We start from the raw sequence: 17,418 nt of genomic DNA on the forward strand, positions 1-17,418 counted from the left end.
TTCCGCAGCTTGGCCAGGAGGCGCGAAGCCCATTTCTGCTTGACCTCCGGCTTCTCGCCCAGCAGCTCGTCCTTGACGGCACGTTCCTCCTCCTTCGACATCCTCTTCTCGTGCTTCTTGAAGTACTTGCGCTTGCGGGCCTGCAGGTTGAACCAGGTGTAGGAGAAGGCCCGGACGTGGGGCAGCAGCGCCTCGATGAAGGGGTGGAACTCATCCTGTGGGGTAGGGGGTGGGGGGCATCAGTGGGGTGGCTGCCCCCCACAGCAGCTCCCCGGGGGATCCCACCCCCATCCCCGGCATCCCACGCACAGAGCTCCCCAGGGGGGATGTGCGGTCCCAGCACCGCAGCGGGGGCAGCCCTGGGGATGGTCCCATCCTGCGTAGGAAGCTGCAGGGTGCTAGTGCTGGGCAGGGGTTGTTCCCCCCCCCCCCCCCTCCCGGTATGGCTGTCTGTGGGGATGGTGGGGGGTGCTCCTGGAGGCACCCCCGTTCTGCCCTGTCCCAGCCCCTGGGGATGCTCGCACTGCCCTGGCGCTGCTGGGTACCAGGGATGCAGGATGTGGCCCCCGGGGTGGTCCCTGGGGGGCTGGGGGGGGGGGGGGGGGGAGGAGGCAGCCCCGTCCCGGGTGGGGGTGCATACCGGGGGTTCTGGTGCCCAGTTGGCTCCGGAGACGAGGCGGCTGCCGACCTTGGTGCCAGTGCGGCCCCGCGGGGCTCCCGTGTGCCCAGCCCGGGGACAACTCGGCTCCAGTCCCCAGCCCTGGTCCCCGGCCCTGCCTGGCTCCCGGTGATGCTCCCGCTGCCGTCGGGGCTCGGCTCCCCCGAAGCCGTCCCCAAGCCACTTGCCCGGTCCCGGTCCCCGCTGCCAGCCCCGCGCCCGGTGCCACCGACCCCTGCCGGTCCCCGGTGTGCCACCCCCCGTCCCCTGTATCGGCTGCCAGCGCCACCGGTCCCCGTCCCCCGTCCCTGCCCGTTAGTGCCGTCGGTCCCCAGCCCCATCCCGGTCCCGGACCCCGCTGCCCGTCCCCGCCGGTTCCGACCGTACCATCGCGGCGGCTCATCCCGGCCGTGGGCAGCTGCCAGTCGGGCCCCGGCGGGGCAGAACCGGGGGCGGACGGACTGGGACGGGGCGCTACCGGGGGGAAGGGGGTTAACGGGGGCTACCGGTGAAGGGAGGGGGGGGGGGCGGGTCCGGGGGGGCGGACACTGCGGGGGGTGGGGGGGTGTCAGATACCGGGATCCCGGTTACCGGGGCGGGGTGGCGGGTCCCAGCTGGCGGGACAGCGCGGGTCGCGGGGGTCCCTGCTGGGGTTGGGTAGAAATTAGGGGGGGGGGAATGATGGGGAGGGGTCCCGGTGCGGGGGTCCCGGTGCCGCCGCGGAGCCGCAGCCGGAGCCGCCGCCGCCGCCGGGCGCGGAGCGCGCGGAGCCGCCGCGGCCCCTTTTGGCACCGGGACCGGCGCGGCGGCGGCCAATGGGAGCGCAGCGCGCGGGGGGAGTGGCCACCCTATTGGTGGAAGCGGGGGGGCGGGACCCGCGGTGGGGGAGGGGGGGGGGGGGGCGGCGGAGTTCGGGGCCGGGACACAGTGAGGGGGGGGAAGAGGGGGGGTCAGCGGGACAGAGCGCAGCCGTGAGGGCACGCACACCACACACACACACACCCAGTTCGGCCAAAACACGGGGATCTGCACCCAAAATTATCGGGGGGGGGGGCACGACCCTCCTGCAAAATCCGTCGTGCAAAAGCCTCGTGCAAGGCAAGGGGGTCGAGCGAGGACGCCAGGGACCGCGCTGACACCAGGGGCCCATCCTGGGAGTCCGAGGGGGTCCGTGCCCCGCCCCCCTCCAGACACACCCCGGGGGGGGGGGGGGGGGGGGGGGGGAGGGCCCCGATTTTGGCCGCTTTCCCCAGCCATCAACGGCCCAAATCCTCCATTTCTGCCCCCAAATCCCGACGCAGCACTCGGAGCCAACCCCCTGCCCCCCCCCCCCGATAATTAATTCCTCTGTGCAAAATAAAAAAAACCCACAAAATTTGGGCATTTTGTCATCAGAGCAGGGGGAGGCTCTGTGTGCCCACATCCACTAGCCCCAAACCTCACGGGTTTCACCCCAAAACCGCAGTGGGGGGGGTGCGCTCCCCAGCCCCCATTCCCACTGTGCTTTGCAAAAGGCATGGAACAGGATGTGGTGGGTACCGGTACCGGGGGGGGAGGGGGGGGCGGGGGTAGAGGGGGCACGGAGGGGGTTCTGAGGTTGCCCAGGGTGCTCGAATGAGGCGTCGTGATTCACACGAGGGGTCGCACGTCACACCACATCAGCCCTGCTCATGGTGCCTCTGGCCTGGCCGCCCGTGGGGGCTGGGGTTGGGGGGGGAACCCGGCATCAGAGCCCCCTCCCCACCCTACAGCCCCCTCCCAACTGGGTGCAGAGGACCTACCCAGGTCCCCTCCCTACCCTACAGCCCACTCCAACGGGGCTCGGGGACCCAGGCATCGAGGCCCCCTCCTACCCAGACACCCCCCGCCCCAAGTGGGCTCAGCAGCCCAGGTGTTGGAGCCCACCAGCACCCACCCGGGCACGGGGAGGGTGCCTGAACGCCTGGGTCCCCTCCCGAACGCCTGGGTCCCCTCCCTGCCCCGCCCTGGGATGCCAGGTCCAGCAAGGAAGGATCTAGAGCTTTGGCCACAGGGCTGTGCCCAGGCATCGGGGTCCCTGCCTGGGGCCAGGGTCCCCCCCGAGGGGCCAGGGACCGCGCTGAGGGGGGGTCTGGCCCTGGTGCCGCCGGGCTGCCATTGGCTGCGCCGGCCCCGCATTGAGCCGCAGTCTCGGGCGAAGCCACGTCGCCGCTGTCCACAGCTGCGAGCGCCCGGCAAAGCGCCAGCGCGGCGGCAGGGGGGGCGGCGCCGGAGCGGGAGGGAAAAGCCCAGAAAAAACAGAAAAGAGGGGAAAAAAGAGAAAAAAAAAAAAGAAAAAAAAACCCACCCCCCCCACCCCACCCCCCTCCCCAACACAGCCCCCCCGGCCCAGCAGTGCCCGCCCTCCCGCGCCGCTGCCAGCTCCCCCCGGCCCTCGGCTTCGCCGCGAGAGAAAACAGCCCGAAACAGCCGGAATTGCCGCCAAAAATCCCCCCGGCGGCCCCTGACGCCGCTGCCAAGACCCTCCTGTGCAAGGGGGGGGGGCAGCTGTGGTGGGGGCGGACGAGCCAGGGGCGTCCTGGACCCTCCGGCTGGGGCGGGGGGGACGTAACCACGAGGGACCCCAGGCGCAGGCGGCCGGGACCACGGTTATGTGTGGGGCTGGGGGGACCAGGCGCTTCAGTGGCCTCAGGGAGAATGTGCCGGATGGTTCTGGCAGGGACCTTGGTGCTTGGGGCGGGGGGGGGGGGCACCCATGATGCTGGGGGGGCGCCAGGCATGCAGTCTGCCCGGAGGGAGCCGCCTGCCTGCCACCCTGCCCGCAGCCACGTGGAGGACCCAGCCCGCTCGAGGGGAGCCCGGCTGGCCGGGACCTGCCCCCAGCGCAGCACCAGGGACGGGACCCCCGCACCCAGATCGGGCTGGGGGGCTGGGGGGGTGCCGGGCGCCGGAGGGTGGGGGCAGACGCTGCAGCAGCTCAAGGCAGCGCCGCAGGGCGTGGGGCCGATGTAGTTTGGCACCAGCGGACGCAGGCGTCCAGGCGTACCCCCCTCCCCCCCCCGCCGACCCCAGCCTCCACCAAGCGGGGGTGGGGACCCAGGCTCTCGGGCAGCCCCCCCCCTCCCAAAGCCTGCTCCCTCCCCAGAGTGGACCCCAGCATCCCGACCCCCCTCTCTGTGGCCTCCTGCCAGGCCAGGCTGGGGGGGGCCCCACGGTGCTGCGGCATCCAAGAAAGCTTTTTGTGGCCCATCAATAATTCAGGGTCCCCCCGGCCCCCCCAGCCTGGCCAAGGGCTCCTCCATTATTGATGCTGCCAGCACAGCCCCACGGCTGCGGGGGGGCGGGCAGACACAGAGGGGACATGGGGGGACATTGGGAGGGGGGGGACACCAGCACAGCTACAAGTGCCGCAACATGGGGCTGCAGCAGCGCCAGCAGCAAAGCCCAAGCACACGCCTCGCCACGCGTGTCAGGGTGCGCGCACACACCTCATCACGCATGTCAGGGCACGCACACACACCTCGCCACGCACATGCAGCATGATGGCGCACAATCCGCTCCACACGTGGGCAGCACACACCACACACACGTACAACCCCCCTCTAGAGTGGCACACACGCCTGTCACCCGCCTCCGCCTCGCACAGCCCAGGTGCCTCGCACGTGGCGGGGGGTGGGGTGCGGGGGTGGGTGGTGCCTCCCCGCACTGATTGCATCAGCCGGTGGCACAGCCCCGCACGGCCACGCGTGGGGCACGGGACTGTCACACACGCTTGGCAGGGGCACGCATGGGCTGCACCTTGCACACATGTGTCGCATACCTGGCGCATGCAGGGATGCAGCACAGGCGGTGTGGGAGGCAGTGCGCACACATGTTGCGCACACGCCGCACGGGGAGACACGCACCGAGCGTGCAGGCGCAGCTGCCACGTGTGCATGTCGCCTGCACGCACATCATGCACATGGTGCATGCACAGTACATGTACTCTTGTTACATACATGTGCATCTGCAGCCCCCATAACACACGCGTGCATCCTCTCTCCATCACACACACCTGCACCACACAACATACGTGTGCACATCCCCACTGTTACACATGTATGACCCCCACACCTCCCGTTGTGCACCCGCAGGCCCTTTGCAAGCTCCAGCCCCTATAGCCTATAGGTGCCCAGGTCGCCGCCCCCAGTCCTCGCCAGGCCCTATAGGCGCCATACAGGCCAGCTACAGGCTGGGGGGGCTGCAGTTTGGGGGCGCTGGGGCACCTCTTGCTCTCCCCCCAGCAGCTCTGCACCCTCTGCGGGTCCCGGGTACTGGTGTAGTTGAAGCTACCAGGTACCCCAGCAGTGCCGCAGTGCTGTGCCATGCTGGGCTGTGCCATGCCGCAGGCACTGGAGCTCATCCCAAACCTGCGCCACACGCCATCCCCTGACCGCCACGTCCTGCCCAGGCACTGCGCTTGGCTGGGGTCTGTCACCCCGGGCACGTGGTGCCTGTCCCATACATGTGGTATGCGTGTTCTGTACATGGATGTACATAGCATGCACCACACCAAAGCCCAAACCCACATTACATTTCATGCTGCGATGTGCACGTTGGCAGCGCTGCGCGCTCTGCACTGCGGCGGGCACGGCATCAAGCATGGCACCCACCAACACCACGCTGGCATGCCCGATTTGGGGCAGGGGGGTGGCTCTGCATGGTGGGAACCCCCAGCTGGGGGGGTCCTGGGGAGACATGGGGGGACCCTGGCCCAGCGAGCAGCTGCAGCACCGACAGCCAGAGCATGGTGCTGAGCCAGGGGCTGCACCCCAGCGAGGGCTGGGAGCACGCGTGCAGCTGTGGGGGCTCACGGCAGAACCGCTGCTTGTTACGCCAGCTATAGGCTATATCGGCTATAGGATACGGCGGCTATAAGGGCCAAGGGCTGGCACGGCACCAGTGGCAGAGGAGGTACAGCTTGTGCCTGGCAGCCAAAGCTCCCAGCGGCAGGAGCTGCTGCTATACATGCTGCTATAGGTGCCGCTATACATGTCGCTATGCGTCCTGCTGTAGGTGCTGCTATGCGTGCCGCTAGCTGTGCCCACAGCTGGAGGCAGCGGCCTGATCCTGCGTGTGCTGGGGGCCTAGCCCAGCACCAGGGTGACACAAGGCCAGGGGACATGACACATAGTGGCACCGGCCTAAAACTCCCCAGAATTGGCTCAAAACCAAAAGGGGGCAGGGGGGAGTACACGCGTGTCAGCACACAGTGCCTGCACGTGCACGCACCCTGACACGCTTCAGCACACGCAGGATCGGGCCCACGAGGCCACCACACAGACGTGTGCCAATCCATGTGTGTACAGTGCGAGAGTGCGGGCGTGCACATGCATGTGCAGAGCACATATGTGTGCAAGGCACAATCCGAAGTGGCAACACAGGTGAACGGCTGCGCGTGCAATGGGGCGTGCAAGCAGGAGCACACACATGTGCACCGGTCCAGGCAGGCAGGCTTAGTGGCGGGTTGCTGGCGTGTGCAGGCAGGAGCACACGCATGTGCAATGGTGTGTTGCTGGCGCGTGCACACGCGTGTGTGGGGCGGGCGCCGAAGCTGCGAGAAGCGCTGCTGGCCGCCCGCCCAGACGCAACCGGCCGCCAAAACCGCCCCGAAAAGCGGGAGAAAAGGGCAATGGAGGTGGGGGGGGGAACAACAGCAACGCCCGCCAGGGGTGGGGGGGGGGCAGGCTGCCCCAGCAAGCAAAGTGGGACCCTGGGGGGATGCCAGGGCAGCCTCGGGGGGCCGTGGGGACCCCCACAGGGAACCCCCATAGGAGCTCCCGTGCCACAGCACCCAAAATATGCCCCCACCCAGGATCTCCCGACAACGCCTCTGCCTACTGCCCCCACTCCCCCCCCCAACTCCTCACATACACCCCTCAATTGCCACCCCACTCCTCACGGTCCCCTGCAACGTCCCAACAAAGCGCCCCAAGACGAGGTGTCCCCCGGCCCTTGTGCCCCCGTGGAGGTCTCTGCCTCGCCCAGCCCCACGGAACCCCCTCCCCACCACCCGGGACAACCTTTCAGCCCGACCCGGCACTGTCCACAGGTGAAAACACCCCATGGGCACTGACGGCCCCATCCCACGGGTGACACCTCCCGTGGGACAGACACCCCCCATCTCGCCAGGGGGGGACCACCCTGAACCACCTCCTCCCCCCACATTCCCCCCTGGGAAGGGGCTTCGCGACGGTACCGGCTGGGGGGGGGGTCCCAGGGCGCTGCCCCGCTCGGGACACAGTTTCACCCGCACCAGGATGAGCACAACAGGCCCCCCCGCCCCACGGCCACTCGTGACGCGTGGCCACAGGCACCGACTGGGGGGGGCGGCAGCCTCGGAGCAGCCCCCCCACACACACACTTCCCGGTACCGGTAACCGTCACCCCTCCCCACAGCAGCCCTTTTTTTTTTTTCTTTTCTTTTTTTGGAGGGGGGTGAACAACCACTTGCAGCGCACAGCAAAACCACGACAGGACACCCCCCCCTCCACTCCCGTTACTGCCCCCTCCCCGTTACCGGCCGTCCCGTCCCCCCCCCCCCCCCGGTACCGCCGCCCCTCCCGTTATCGGCCCCCCCCCCCCCGTTACCGGCCGTACCTGGGTGAGGCAGTACGGGGAGTACATGGCGGCAGTGTCAGCCGCGTGGGGGCATGGCGGGGGGAGGTCCGGGGGTACCGGGGGTCCGGGGGGGTCCCGGCTCCGAGGGGGGGTGCCGGTACCAGCTGCGCGCGGGGAAAGTTTGCCCGAAGTTGGCGCCCGCTGCACTTTTGCCGCGGGAAGCGCCGCGCCGGCCACGCCCCCTCTCGACCACGCCCCGGACACGCCCATTCTTGGTGAGGCTCCGCCCCCCGCTATTGACGGCTACGCCCCCGCCTGTGTGGACACGCCCCTGCCGCGATCGCCCCGCCCCGGCCGGGAGGGACACGGGGGAGACGCGAGGGGGGGGCGGGGGGACATGGGGACACAGGAGGGACTCAGGGACACGGGGGGGGACGTGGGGGGGACACGGGGGGAGCAGGGGGCACGGGGGGATGCAGGGGGACACAGGTACCCCCCAGCCCCTCCCCCAGCTCCCCCCCCCCCCCGGGCAGAGATCCCGCAGCCACTGGCCCAGGTGAGGGGGCCCAGGGCGTCCCCACTGGTGACGGTGACAACAGCAGTGGCAGTGCTGGTGGTGGCAGTGGGGAGAGTGACACGGTTTAGTGACCACTGCAGTAGCAGTGACGTGACAGCGGTGGTGGCAGTGCCGGGGAAGTGACAGTGCTGGTGGTCATGGCATGGCAGCACTGGTGACTATGACAGTGGTGGTGGCACTACCAGAGCCAGTGCCATGACAATAACAGTGCCGCTGACAGTGACAGTGCCACAACAATGACAACGTCAGTGCTGGTGACTGTCATGCCAGTGCCAGCACCGATGACAGTGACAGCAGCAGTGCCACAGCAGCACCAGTGACAGTGGCAGTGCCATGATGATGACAGTGCTGGTGACAATGCTGGTGGTGGTGGCAGTGCCGGTGACAGTGACAGTGCCACGACAATGACACTACCGGTGCTGGTGCCACACCAGTGCCAGCACCGATGACACTGACAGCACCAGTGCCACTGCGGTGTGGGTGACAGTGGCAGTGGCGATGGCAGTGGCGGTGGCTGTGACGGTGGCAGCCTCATCTGTCATTCCGGCTGCGGCCGCGTCCCTCCACCATCTGTCACCACCCGGTGCCAGCGCTGGCACTGCCACTGCCACCACCGCCACCCCTTCACTGCCAGAGATGCTGTCACCGTGGTGTCCCCACCGTGTCCCTGAGGGGCCGTGTGAGGCCCCACAGCCTTGGCATGACCCTGGTGTCACCAGCACCTCCGGGGGTCCCTGGGCCAGGGGACAGCAGCTGGAGGGGACACCCGGAATGGAGGGGGGGCTCAGTGTCCAACAGCCAGTCTCCCTGGCTGTTGTGCCCCCCCGGGTGGGGGAGGGGAGGGTGGGCACAGATGTGGCCCTCCCCCATGCTGGGCTGCTGCCACGGGTTGGGGGGGTCACATGGCTGGCCTGGGGAGGGGGACACAGGACACTGCTGTCTTGGGGTGGGGCACTACTATTCTGGGCGTGGGGGACATTGCTGTCCTGGGAGGGGGGGACACTGCTGTCCTGAGGGAGGGGGACAGACACTGGTGTCCTTGGGGGGGGACATGGCTGCACAAAGCCCCCCGCCCTGCCTGGCCTCCCCAGGCACATGGGGCAGGGGGTGTGTGACACCTGGGGAGAGGGTGGTCCCGGGCATCCAGGCACCTGGTGCCCCCCTGGCCAGAGGGGACCCAGGCGTCTGGCGTGTGTGAGTCCCCGTGTCCCTGTGCACATGCATGTGCAGCCAGCATGTGTCACACGGGGCCCCCTGAGCACACCCCTCCCCCACCCCGGCTGCTCAGGGGCCACCAGTGCCAGATGTGCCACTGTGACCAGCTGAGGCCACAGATGGAGCCACGCGGGGGCAGGGGAGCACAGGGGGATGGCATTTGCACCCCCGCCACATGCCGTGATATGCCCTGCCATGCAGTGTCGCCCCCAACACGCTGCAACAGGCTCTGACAGGCCACACATGCAATGACACGCCCTAACATGCCATGCTGTGGGATGTCACCCCTGACACACTGCAACAGGCCCTCACATGAAAGACACCCCCAACACACTGCAACAGGCTCTGACATGCCACCACATGCAATGACTTGCCCTGCCCTGCCATGCAATGTCACCCCCTAACACACTGCAGCATGCTCTGACAGGCCACCACATACAACGCACCGTGACATGCCAGGACATGCAATGTCATGCTGCAACAGGCTCTGATATGCTGCCACATGCACCGACATGCCCTGACACGCTGTGACATGCCATGTTATAAAATGTCACCCCGACACACTGCACCATGCTCTGACAGGCCACCACATACAACACCACCCAGTGACATGCCCTGACATGCAACAACATCCCCTGACATGCCAGGACGGGCACCGGTACATCACCGTGTCACCCACCAGCCCTGGGGACACACGTGGGACAGGGACCCTGGTGGCAGGGGGGTCGCCCACCTGGGGCTGGACAGGAAAACCCTGGGGAGGGGGGATGGCCCCCCCCGGGGGGGAAATCCGGACTGAGGGGGGGGGGGGGGGGGGAATGGCCCCGCCCAGGGGGTAAATGGGGCTGTCGGGGTCTTGGCGGCGGGGAAAAGGTGGGGGCGAGGCAACTGCAGAGGCCCCAAAATAGGGGAAAATTGCCCCAAACTGGGCCAGTTTGCAGCCCCTCCCCTTGGCTGGGGGGGTGTCTGGGTTCAGCAGGGAAGGGCAGAGCTGGGGGGGCTTGGACCCCCAGGTCCCCAACACCGAGGAGGCCCAGGGAAGATTTTGGGGCGATTTTGGCTCCACCGAGTAGCAGATTTCCCCCTGCTGCCAAGGCCTGGAAGCCATTAGGCCCCCCCCCCCCCCCCCTCCCCACAGCTCCAGCCAGCAGAGGGGGGAAGGGGCGGACCCACGCGTCGGGGGGCCCCGGCCCCCCCGTGGGGCCCACTTGGAGGGCGCTGCCACACGGCTGGGTGCCCCCCACCCTCTTTTCCTGTCACCCACTTACAGGGACACCACCCCCCCTCCAAGCTTCTGCCTCTCCTCGCTGGGGCTGGGGGGAGTCCGGGGGGGCCCAGGCCGCGGGCAGGGAGGGGTTAACGCCGGCGGGGCCTTGGCAGCGCGCCCCGAGGTTTGGCTGCGACTGAAAAATGGGGGGGGTGGGGGGTGGGGGTGGGGAAGCCAGGCCCAGCCCACCTCCACCCCTCCTCCACGGGGGAGAGGCGGCGGTTTCGGAGCATTGCCCCACACACACACTTGCAGCGCCGTTTCGGGGTCCCCCCCGCCAGGAGGAGCCCCCCAACACGAAGAGGGACCCCCCTCGCCCCCCGGGACAACCACCTCACCTTAGGAGGCCCGCCCCCAGCTGTCACCCCCTGCCCGACTTCCGCCCTCCCGTTGCGCCTTTTCCGCTACGTCACTTCCGCTCAAATGGCGGCGCCCTGGCGGCGGGCGCTGGGCCAGGTCCGGGCCTGGCCGGCCATCGCTGCCCCGCTGCGACCTTACCGGGCGGCCCCGCTGCGGCGGCGGCTGGGCCCGGCCCCGGCGGCCGCCGACGACCAGCGGGCGGCGGCGCGGCGGTTCGGGCGGCTGGGGGAGGCGGCGGCGGTGCCGCTGCGGCAACTATGGCCGGACCCCGAGCAGCTGCGGGCGATCGTGGCGGAGGAACGCGAGTGGGAGCCGTCGCTGCAGGAGATGGAGGCGGCGCTGGAGCGGCGTGAGCGGGAGGAGGCGCGACGGAGGCAGGAGAGGTGGGGGCGCTGGGGGCCGGGGGCACCGGGATCGGCGCTGGAGGAGCAGTGGGATTGGGGCTGGAGAGGCACTGGGGTTGTACCGCGGGCACTGGGAGAACTGGGATCGGGGCTGAGGGGCACTGGGGAAATGGGGATCAGGGCTGGATGAGCACTGGCGGTACTGAGAAAAGTGGAATCAGGGCTGAGGGGCACTAGGACAACTGGGATCGGGGCTGGGGGGCACTGGGGGAACGGGGATCAGGGCTGGGTGAGCACTGGTGGTACTGGGAAAACTGGAATCAGGGCTGAGGGGCACTAGGGGCACTGGGGGAACGGGGATCAGGGCTGGGTGAGCACTGGCGGTACTGGGATTAGAGCTTGGGGGGGCACTGAGGGCGGAGCTGGAGAGGTGCTGGGAGAATGGATTAGGGCTGGGGTACTGGGAGAACTGGGATCGGGGCTGGGGGGCATTGGGGGAATGGGGATCAGGGCTGGAGGAGCACTGGCGGTACTGGGATTAGAGCTGGGGGGGCACTGGGGGTACAGTAGTGGCACTGAGGGCAGAGCTGGAGAGGCACTGGAAGAATGGATTAGGGCTGCGGGGCACTGGGAGAACTGGGATCGGGGCTGGATGAGCACTGGCGGTACTGGGAAAACTGGGATTGGGACTGGGGTGCACTGACGGTACTGGGAGAACTTGGATCAGGGCTGAGGGGTACTAGGGGCACGGGGAGAACTGGGATCGGGGCTGGAAGGCACACACTGGGCAGAAGTGCGAGCACTGAAGGGGCTTGTCCCCAGCCTGCAGGGGTTGTCCCCATCTCGGGGAGGAGGGGGGGGGGGGGGGCGGGGAGGAAGCTGATTCCATTCCAGAGGTGTGTCCCAGGGCACCGCCCCATCCCTGGGGGGTGTCCCAATCCCGGGGAGCACTGTCCCCATCCCGGGGAGTGTCCCCAGCGCTGCTGTCCCACCGCAGGCAGCAGCTGGTGGCCCGCAGCCTGGCGGCAATGCCAGCACGGATAAGTGCCTGGCAGCAGGAGCGGGCACAGGCGCGGGAGCGAGCGCGGCAGGAGGCGGCGCGGCGGCAGCGGCTGTTGGCCGAAGCAGGGCTGGCGGGGGGACCCTCCAGCCGCGGCACCCCCCGCCGCGACAGCCCCCAGGCCCAGGTGCTGCTGCAGGACCTGGAGCGGCAGCAGCGGCGTGAGGAGAAGCGGCGGCAGCGGCAGGAGCGCCAAGAAGCTGCGCGCAGTGCCTTGGCGGCTGCCGAAGCTGCTGCCGCCTCCCAGCCTCCCCCCGGAGCCCCCACCAAGACCCCAGGGACCGTCTCCTCCTAAATGTGCCCCCCCCCCATCAAATCACACCTACGCGAGCCCAAAATGGGTTGAAAATTCTGCATTTAATCTTATCCCCCCTACCTCTGAGTTGTATTTTTTCCCGCGGCTGCCCACCCCCTGACTCCCCCTCCACCCCCTGGGGTTGAAGGGGGGGGGGGGGGGGAGGGGAAGGAGGTGGGGTGGTGGGAAGGGGCACGACAAGGAGGAAGGGGTTTGCTGAGCACCCCCACAGCGGGGGGGGGGGGGGGGGGGGGGCGGGGGGGGCTCCACTGATCACTGCTGCTCCCTCAGGAGAGTGGCAGGGCTGGGGCCCAATGGGGGTCCCAATCCTGCCCCTCCCCAGCCAGACCCAAAGCCCCGGGGAGGGGAGGGAGGGGCCGTGCAAATGTCTGTGTTTGTGTGTCCCCCTGTGGGCCCCATGGCCCCCCCTCCAACGGGGGAGAGAGGGTGGGGGGCGCCAGCCCCGGCCCCTCAGTCATCATCGAAGTTCTGGCTGAGCAGGAAGTTGGCCGCCAGGTTCTCGTTCTTCTCGCAGGCAAAGTAGGCCTGGATCACCAGGCTCTCGGGGAAGCCCAGTGCCTTCAACTGTTGGGGGTGGGGAGCGTTTACTTTGGGACCTACTGACACCCCTGGCCCAGGGCAGGTGCAACTTCATTGTTAACTCCAGAGCCAGCCCTGTTAACTCTAAAGCCTAGTGATAGCACTGTGTGCCCCGTAACGTTAGCTCTGTACACGTCACTGGGTGTTAACTCTGGTCCCTACTGATGGCTGAAGAGCAGCTACAGCATTTCTGACTCCCACTGACCTGCCTTCCGCTGCCATTAACTCTAGAGCCTAATGACCACAGCCCAAGTGCTACCAGCCGTAAGACCACAATGTGGGCAACCAGTGTTAACTCTGAACCTAATGACAACTCCACATTGTTTGCCTCAGTGCTAAACTCTGCTTCCTCCTGGTGGCTGGATGTCACCAGTAGTGTAAGGGGCCAAACAGCCTGTTAACTCTGGTCCCTACTGACGGCAAGGAGCTTCCCCCTGCACCCTGCTGATGGCCAAGCGCTGGTGCCTGCCCCCCCCCCCCTCCCCTGCCACGGTGCCCCCCTCCTCCTTACCCTTTCTATGGCTTCTTTTTCCTGAGGCGTCACCTGGATGTAGTTCATCTGGGGGGACTCGTCCCCGATGGCGCCCATCTCCCCCTCGAGGTCGCCCAGCTCGCCCAACGGCTCATTCAACATCTGGATGAATTGCTCCTGGTGCTGGCTGATTTGCTGGGGGAGGCAGGGGAGGGGGGTGAGGGAGGGGAGGGGGTGGGGGGGTGAGGGAGGGGGTGGGGGTCGCTCTGGGGGTGCTGGGAAGTACCTGGAGCAGCTGGGGGTTCTCCTGGCCCAGCTGCTGGAGCAGGGCGGGCAGCAGGGCTGGGTTCTGCTGGATCACCTGCCGCATGTTCTGGAACTGGGGCTGCTCCCTCAGGAACTCCAGTGGGTTCTCCCCTGTGGGTGGGTGAGGTGGGGTCAGGGGGTGGGGTCTGAGTGAGCCCCACCCACAGGGTGGGGCCTGACAGGGACACAATCCCATCCAGGAGGAGAGGCTCCCCTCAGGCTTTGCCCTGGGAATGCCCCAAAGAGGTGAATGCCCCCTGGCCAGGTCCACCAGACCACACCCCTTGGAGAGGCGGGGCCTGTCCAGGCCACACCCTCTCATTGTGACGAGGCCAGTAAAGCCACCCACACACACCCCAGGGCAAGGAGTGCCCCGGGGTGGGGTGGACCAGGCCACACCCCAGGGGGAGGAGCATTCAGGTAGCCCCCCCCCAAGCCACACCCCCAATGGGAGGAGTCTGTAGACCGTGCCTCCACCTGGACAGTCCCATAAGCCACACCCAAAAGGGGGTAGAGCCTATAGGCCACACCCCCAAAGGGAGGAGCCTGAGAACCACGCCCCCAAAAGGGGAGGTGCCTCCAACTTGACAGAAGCCTTATACCATGCATACGCCAATGAGAGGGACCTCCAGGCCACACTTTAAGCCACACCCAAAGAGGAGGAGCCATATGGCCACACCACCAAAGGGAAAAGTAGCTAGACCACACCCCCAGTGGGGTGTAACCCTTAAGCCACACCCCTAAGCAGGAAAGTCCTTTAAGCCACATCCCAACAGAAGGACCTACGCCAGCCATAACCCCACCCCTGGGCACGTGCCCCTGCCCCCACCCCACTGACCTTCAGGCGCTGGCTGCTCCGGGGGGCGGCTCTCCTGCACTGGCGGGCGCTCGGGCTCGGGGCTGCCGGGGATGCCCTGGGGGTTGGGGGGAGGTGGGTCAGGGTGGCCCTGAGACCCTCCCCTGACCCCCCATCCACCCCCCCCAGCTCACCGTCAGCAGGTACTCGACAGCGCGGTGGGGGTTGTTGTAGCTGGCACGCAGCGCGGCAACCACCCGCTCCCGCTCATAGCCCATCGACATGATCTCCGTCAGCATTGTCTCGTACTCCGAGCCCGTCACTGCCCATCTTGTGTCAGCACTGGCCCAGGACCACCCACCCTTCCCCCAGGGACCCCCCCCATATCCCCCACTCGCCGGCCCCCAGACCCCCACCTCCCACACATAGCTTCTCTCCCCCACAATAAGGACCCCACCTTCAAACCCTCCCAAATTCAAACCTTCCCGTTCATCTGCATTCCTTCCCCCTGCACCCTATTCCCCGCCCGGGGACCACCAAAACAACTTCCATGCTCCCCCTGCACCCCTCCCCCCACCCAACCCCTTTACCTTCTCCCATTCCACAGCCCCCCTCGTATCAGGGACGCCCACCCCACTGGTGACCACAAGTCGCCACACCCCAGGGAACCCTCCACACACACCCGCCTGGTGCCTGTCTCCCCCCACCCCCCGGACACACACACCTGCCTGGTGCCTGTGTCTCCCCCCCGAGGATGGACATCCCCCCCCCTATTCCCACACACACCCAGGACCCACCGAGGGTAGAGGCGGCATCAGCTGAGCGCCCCGCACTACCTGCGGGGGGAACAGAGCTGCGGATTCAAAAAGAGAGATGTGGCAGCCGTGGCCTTTCCGGGAATGCCAGGACACAACCATCCCCCCTGACCCCCCCATCCCCCCCTCTCCTGCTATGCTACCCCCCCACCTCCCCTCCCAAACCTCCTCTGTGCCAGCTCCTAATCCCCCACAGCCCCTCCAAACGCTTTGCTTCTGCTTCTCCTGTCTGCCACATCCTCGCACCATATGGTTTGACACAATTAGAACCCCTGCCCCGATCCCACACCCCTCCGCGCTGTGCCCCCCACCTTACCCCGTGGCAGGCTCTGAGAGGGTGAGTGGAGGGAGGTCATGGGCTGGTGTCTCCTCGCTGGGGGCAGCCGGTGGCGGGGGGATGGCATCAGCGGCCGGGGGGGGCCCCGGTGCTGCGGGAGGCTCTGATGTGCCGCCAGCTCCAGCCTCGGGGGCTGCAGTGCCCAACGCAGACTTAGCCTGTGGGAGGGAGGCATCAGCAAGGAGGGGGGGGGGGGTCTAAGGGGGTTTGCGTTTGCAGGAGACCTGGAGAGGTCCCACCTTGGTCACCATAACAACCACAAAGTTTTTCTCATCAATGCGGTACTCGCGGATCGGGACGTCATCACTCAGGATCTTCCCGGCGTAGATGAGCTTCTGGCCGGCCACAGGGAAGGCATCACTACCCTTCTCTGCCTCGATCTTCTCCTTCAGTGCCCGCACCTGGGGGTGTAGGATGGGGTCATGGTATGGGGGGAGTCTCAGTGGCAACCTGCACCCAGGGTCACCCCAAAAACACAGTCATCCCAAAAAAATGGGGTGAAACCATCCTCTGTGATAGGAAAGTCATCATTCTGTATGGGGCTGGTGGAGCTACAGGCTCAGGGGTGAGGTGGGGAGTTGCTGGGGAGGGGCGGGAGGGAGCGTTGGGTAGACCTGTAAGCACGGGGGGGGGGGGGAGCAGGCACTCCCCGATGTTGAGCCTCACCCAAATAATTACTCCCTCATCCTCCTTAGTGTGCAGAGGACCCAGCATCTGCCCCCCCCCCCCCCACTGTGGCAGGGTGGGGGCACTGGGGATCATCAGGCTGCACAATACAGGATGTGCCCCCCGCCCCCCACATTACCCTGCTCCCAAATGAAAACACAGAGCCCCCCCCAGAGTGTGGGGGAACACTCTACAATGACACAGAAACCCCGGGCCACCCCTCCTGGTCCCACTGCAGGTGAGAGCAGGACTGAGAACCCCCCATTGTACCCCCATGGATGGGGGACACACACACCCCACAACAACAGAAACCCAGGGCTGGCCCCAGCCCCACTGTGGCTGGGAGGGGGACGAGGACCCCCGCGTTTATGTACTCCCCCCAGAAAACGGCACAGAAACCCTGGGCTGCCCCACAGCGGGTGGGAGAGTGACCACGACACCCTCGACATACGCCCATATCCAGGGCAGGATGGAGGACACCCGCCACCAGCTCAAAAACCCCGGGGCTGCCCCACACGACGGGGAGGAAAACAGACACCCCCGCAGCGGGGTTGGGGCAGGCCCGCCCCACCCCCTCAGCTCAGCGCAGGGCGGGGGGAGCAGGCCCGGTTCCCCCAGGCAGCCCTACGGGGGAGCGGGAGCTGGCCCGGCCCCTCCCTCAGCACAGCGCGGGGGGGTGTAAGCAGGCCCGGCCCCCCCCGCCAGCCCAGCGCCGAGGGGGGGGGGGGTAAGGCCAAGGCCGGAGCCGCTCCGGGCCGAGGCCGCGCTCACCGTTTCGTGCGGCTCCATCCGGATTTTGAACGTTTGCTGCTGCAGCGTCTTCAGCGTCACGGTGACCGCCATGGCGCGGCGGCGGCGGCTCCTCCCGGCGGCCCCACAACATGCAACTCACGCCGCCGCCATCTTAGGCGCCCCACCGCTTCCGCCACGTGACGCGCGACCGGAATTACGTCACGGCGTCAGCAGCGCCAAGCCCCGCCCCCACCCCGCGACGCACGGAACCTGCCCCGCCCCCCCCCCCCCCCCCCGCGCCCCTTCATCACGTGAGGTGCACGGCGGCACAAAATGGCG

The 17,418-nt window shown here is 67.5% G+C and overlaps 3 protein-coding genes across 3 annotated transcripts; 1 reads left to right on the top strand and 2 right to left on the bottom strand.

Moving 5' to 3' along the window:
- Nucleotides 1-6: 6 nt before the first annotated feature.
- On the bottom strand, nt 7-10,625 carry LOC102055418 (nuclear factor 1 X-type; the record flags this gene model as incomplete). Its single annotated transcript, XM_055700005.1, has 2 exons — nt 7,277-10,625; nt 7-215 (listed from the first exon to the last, which is right to left on the bottom strand). Coding segments are annotated over exons 1-2 (440 nt in total), but the record flags the coding sequence as incomplete, so codon positions are not given.
- Nucleotides 10,626-10,694: 69 nt separating this feature from the next.
- On the top strand, nt 10,695-12,426 carry GADD45GIP1 (GADD45G interacting protein 1). Its single transcript, XM_055700004.1, has 2 exons — nt 10,695-11,039; nt 11,998-12,426. Exons 1-2 carry the CDS (start codon nt 10,720-10,722, stop codon nt 12,353-12,355), a joined length of 678 nt encoding a protein of 225 aa, XP_055555979.1. The 5' UTR covers nt 10,695-10,719; the 3' UTR covers nt 12,356-12,426.
- On the bottom strand, nt 12,399-17,286 carry RAD23A (RAD23 homolog A, nucleotide excision repair protein). Its single transcript, XM_055700003.1, has 9 exons — nt 17,119-17,286; nt 15,921-16,082; nt 15,661-15,839; nt 15,327-15,382; nt 14,724-14,851; nt 14,572-14,647; nt 13,714-13,844; nt 13,467-13,622; nt 12,399-12,940 (listed from the first exon to the last, which is right to left on the bottom strand). Exons 1-9 carry the CDS (start codon nt 17,188-17,190, stop codon nt 12,827-12,829), a joined length of 1,074 nt encoding a protein of 357 aa, XP_055555978.1. The 5' UTR covers nt 17,191-17,286; the 3' UTR covers nt 12,399-12,826.
- Between the last annotated feature and the right edge of the window lie 132 nt (nt 17,287-17,418).

Source organism: Falco cherrug (assembly GCF_023634085.1).
Source record: "Falco cherrug isolate bFalChe1 chromosome 11 unlocalized genomic scaffold, bFalChe1.pri SUPER_11_unloc_6, whole genome shotgun sequence".
NCBI lineage: Eukaryota > Metazoa > Chordata > Aves > Falconiformes > Falconidae > Falco > Falco cherrug.

Coding starts and splice junctions, on each gene's coding strand:
- RAD23A (XM_055700003.1), bottom strand. CDS start 17,190: ATGGCGGTCACCGTGACGCTGAAGACGCTGCAGCAGCAAACGTTCAAA. Junction 16,083..17,118: donor GGATGGAGCCGCACGAAACG/GTGAGCGCGGCC, acceptor CTACACCCCCAG/GTGCGGGCACTGAAGGAGAA. Junction 14,648..14,723: donor CTGTCGAGTACCTGCTGACG/GTGAGCTGGGGG, acceptor CCCAACCCCCAG/GGCATCCCCGGCAGCCCCGA.
- GADD45GIP1 (XM_055700004.1), top strand. CDS start 10,720: ATGGCGGCGCCCTGGCGGCGGGCGCTGGGCCAGGTCCGGGCCTGGCCG. Junction 11,040..11,997: donor GCGCGACGGAGGCAGGAGAG/GTGGGGGCGCTG, acceptor GTCCCACCGCAG/GCAGCAGCTGGTGGCCCGCA.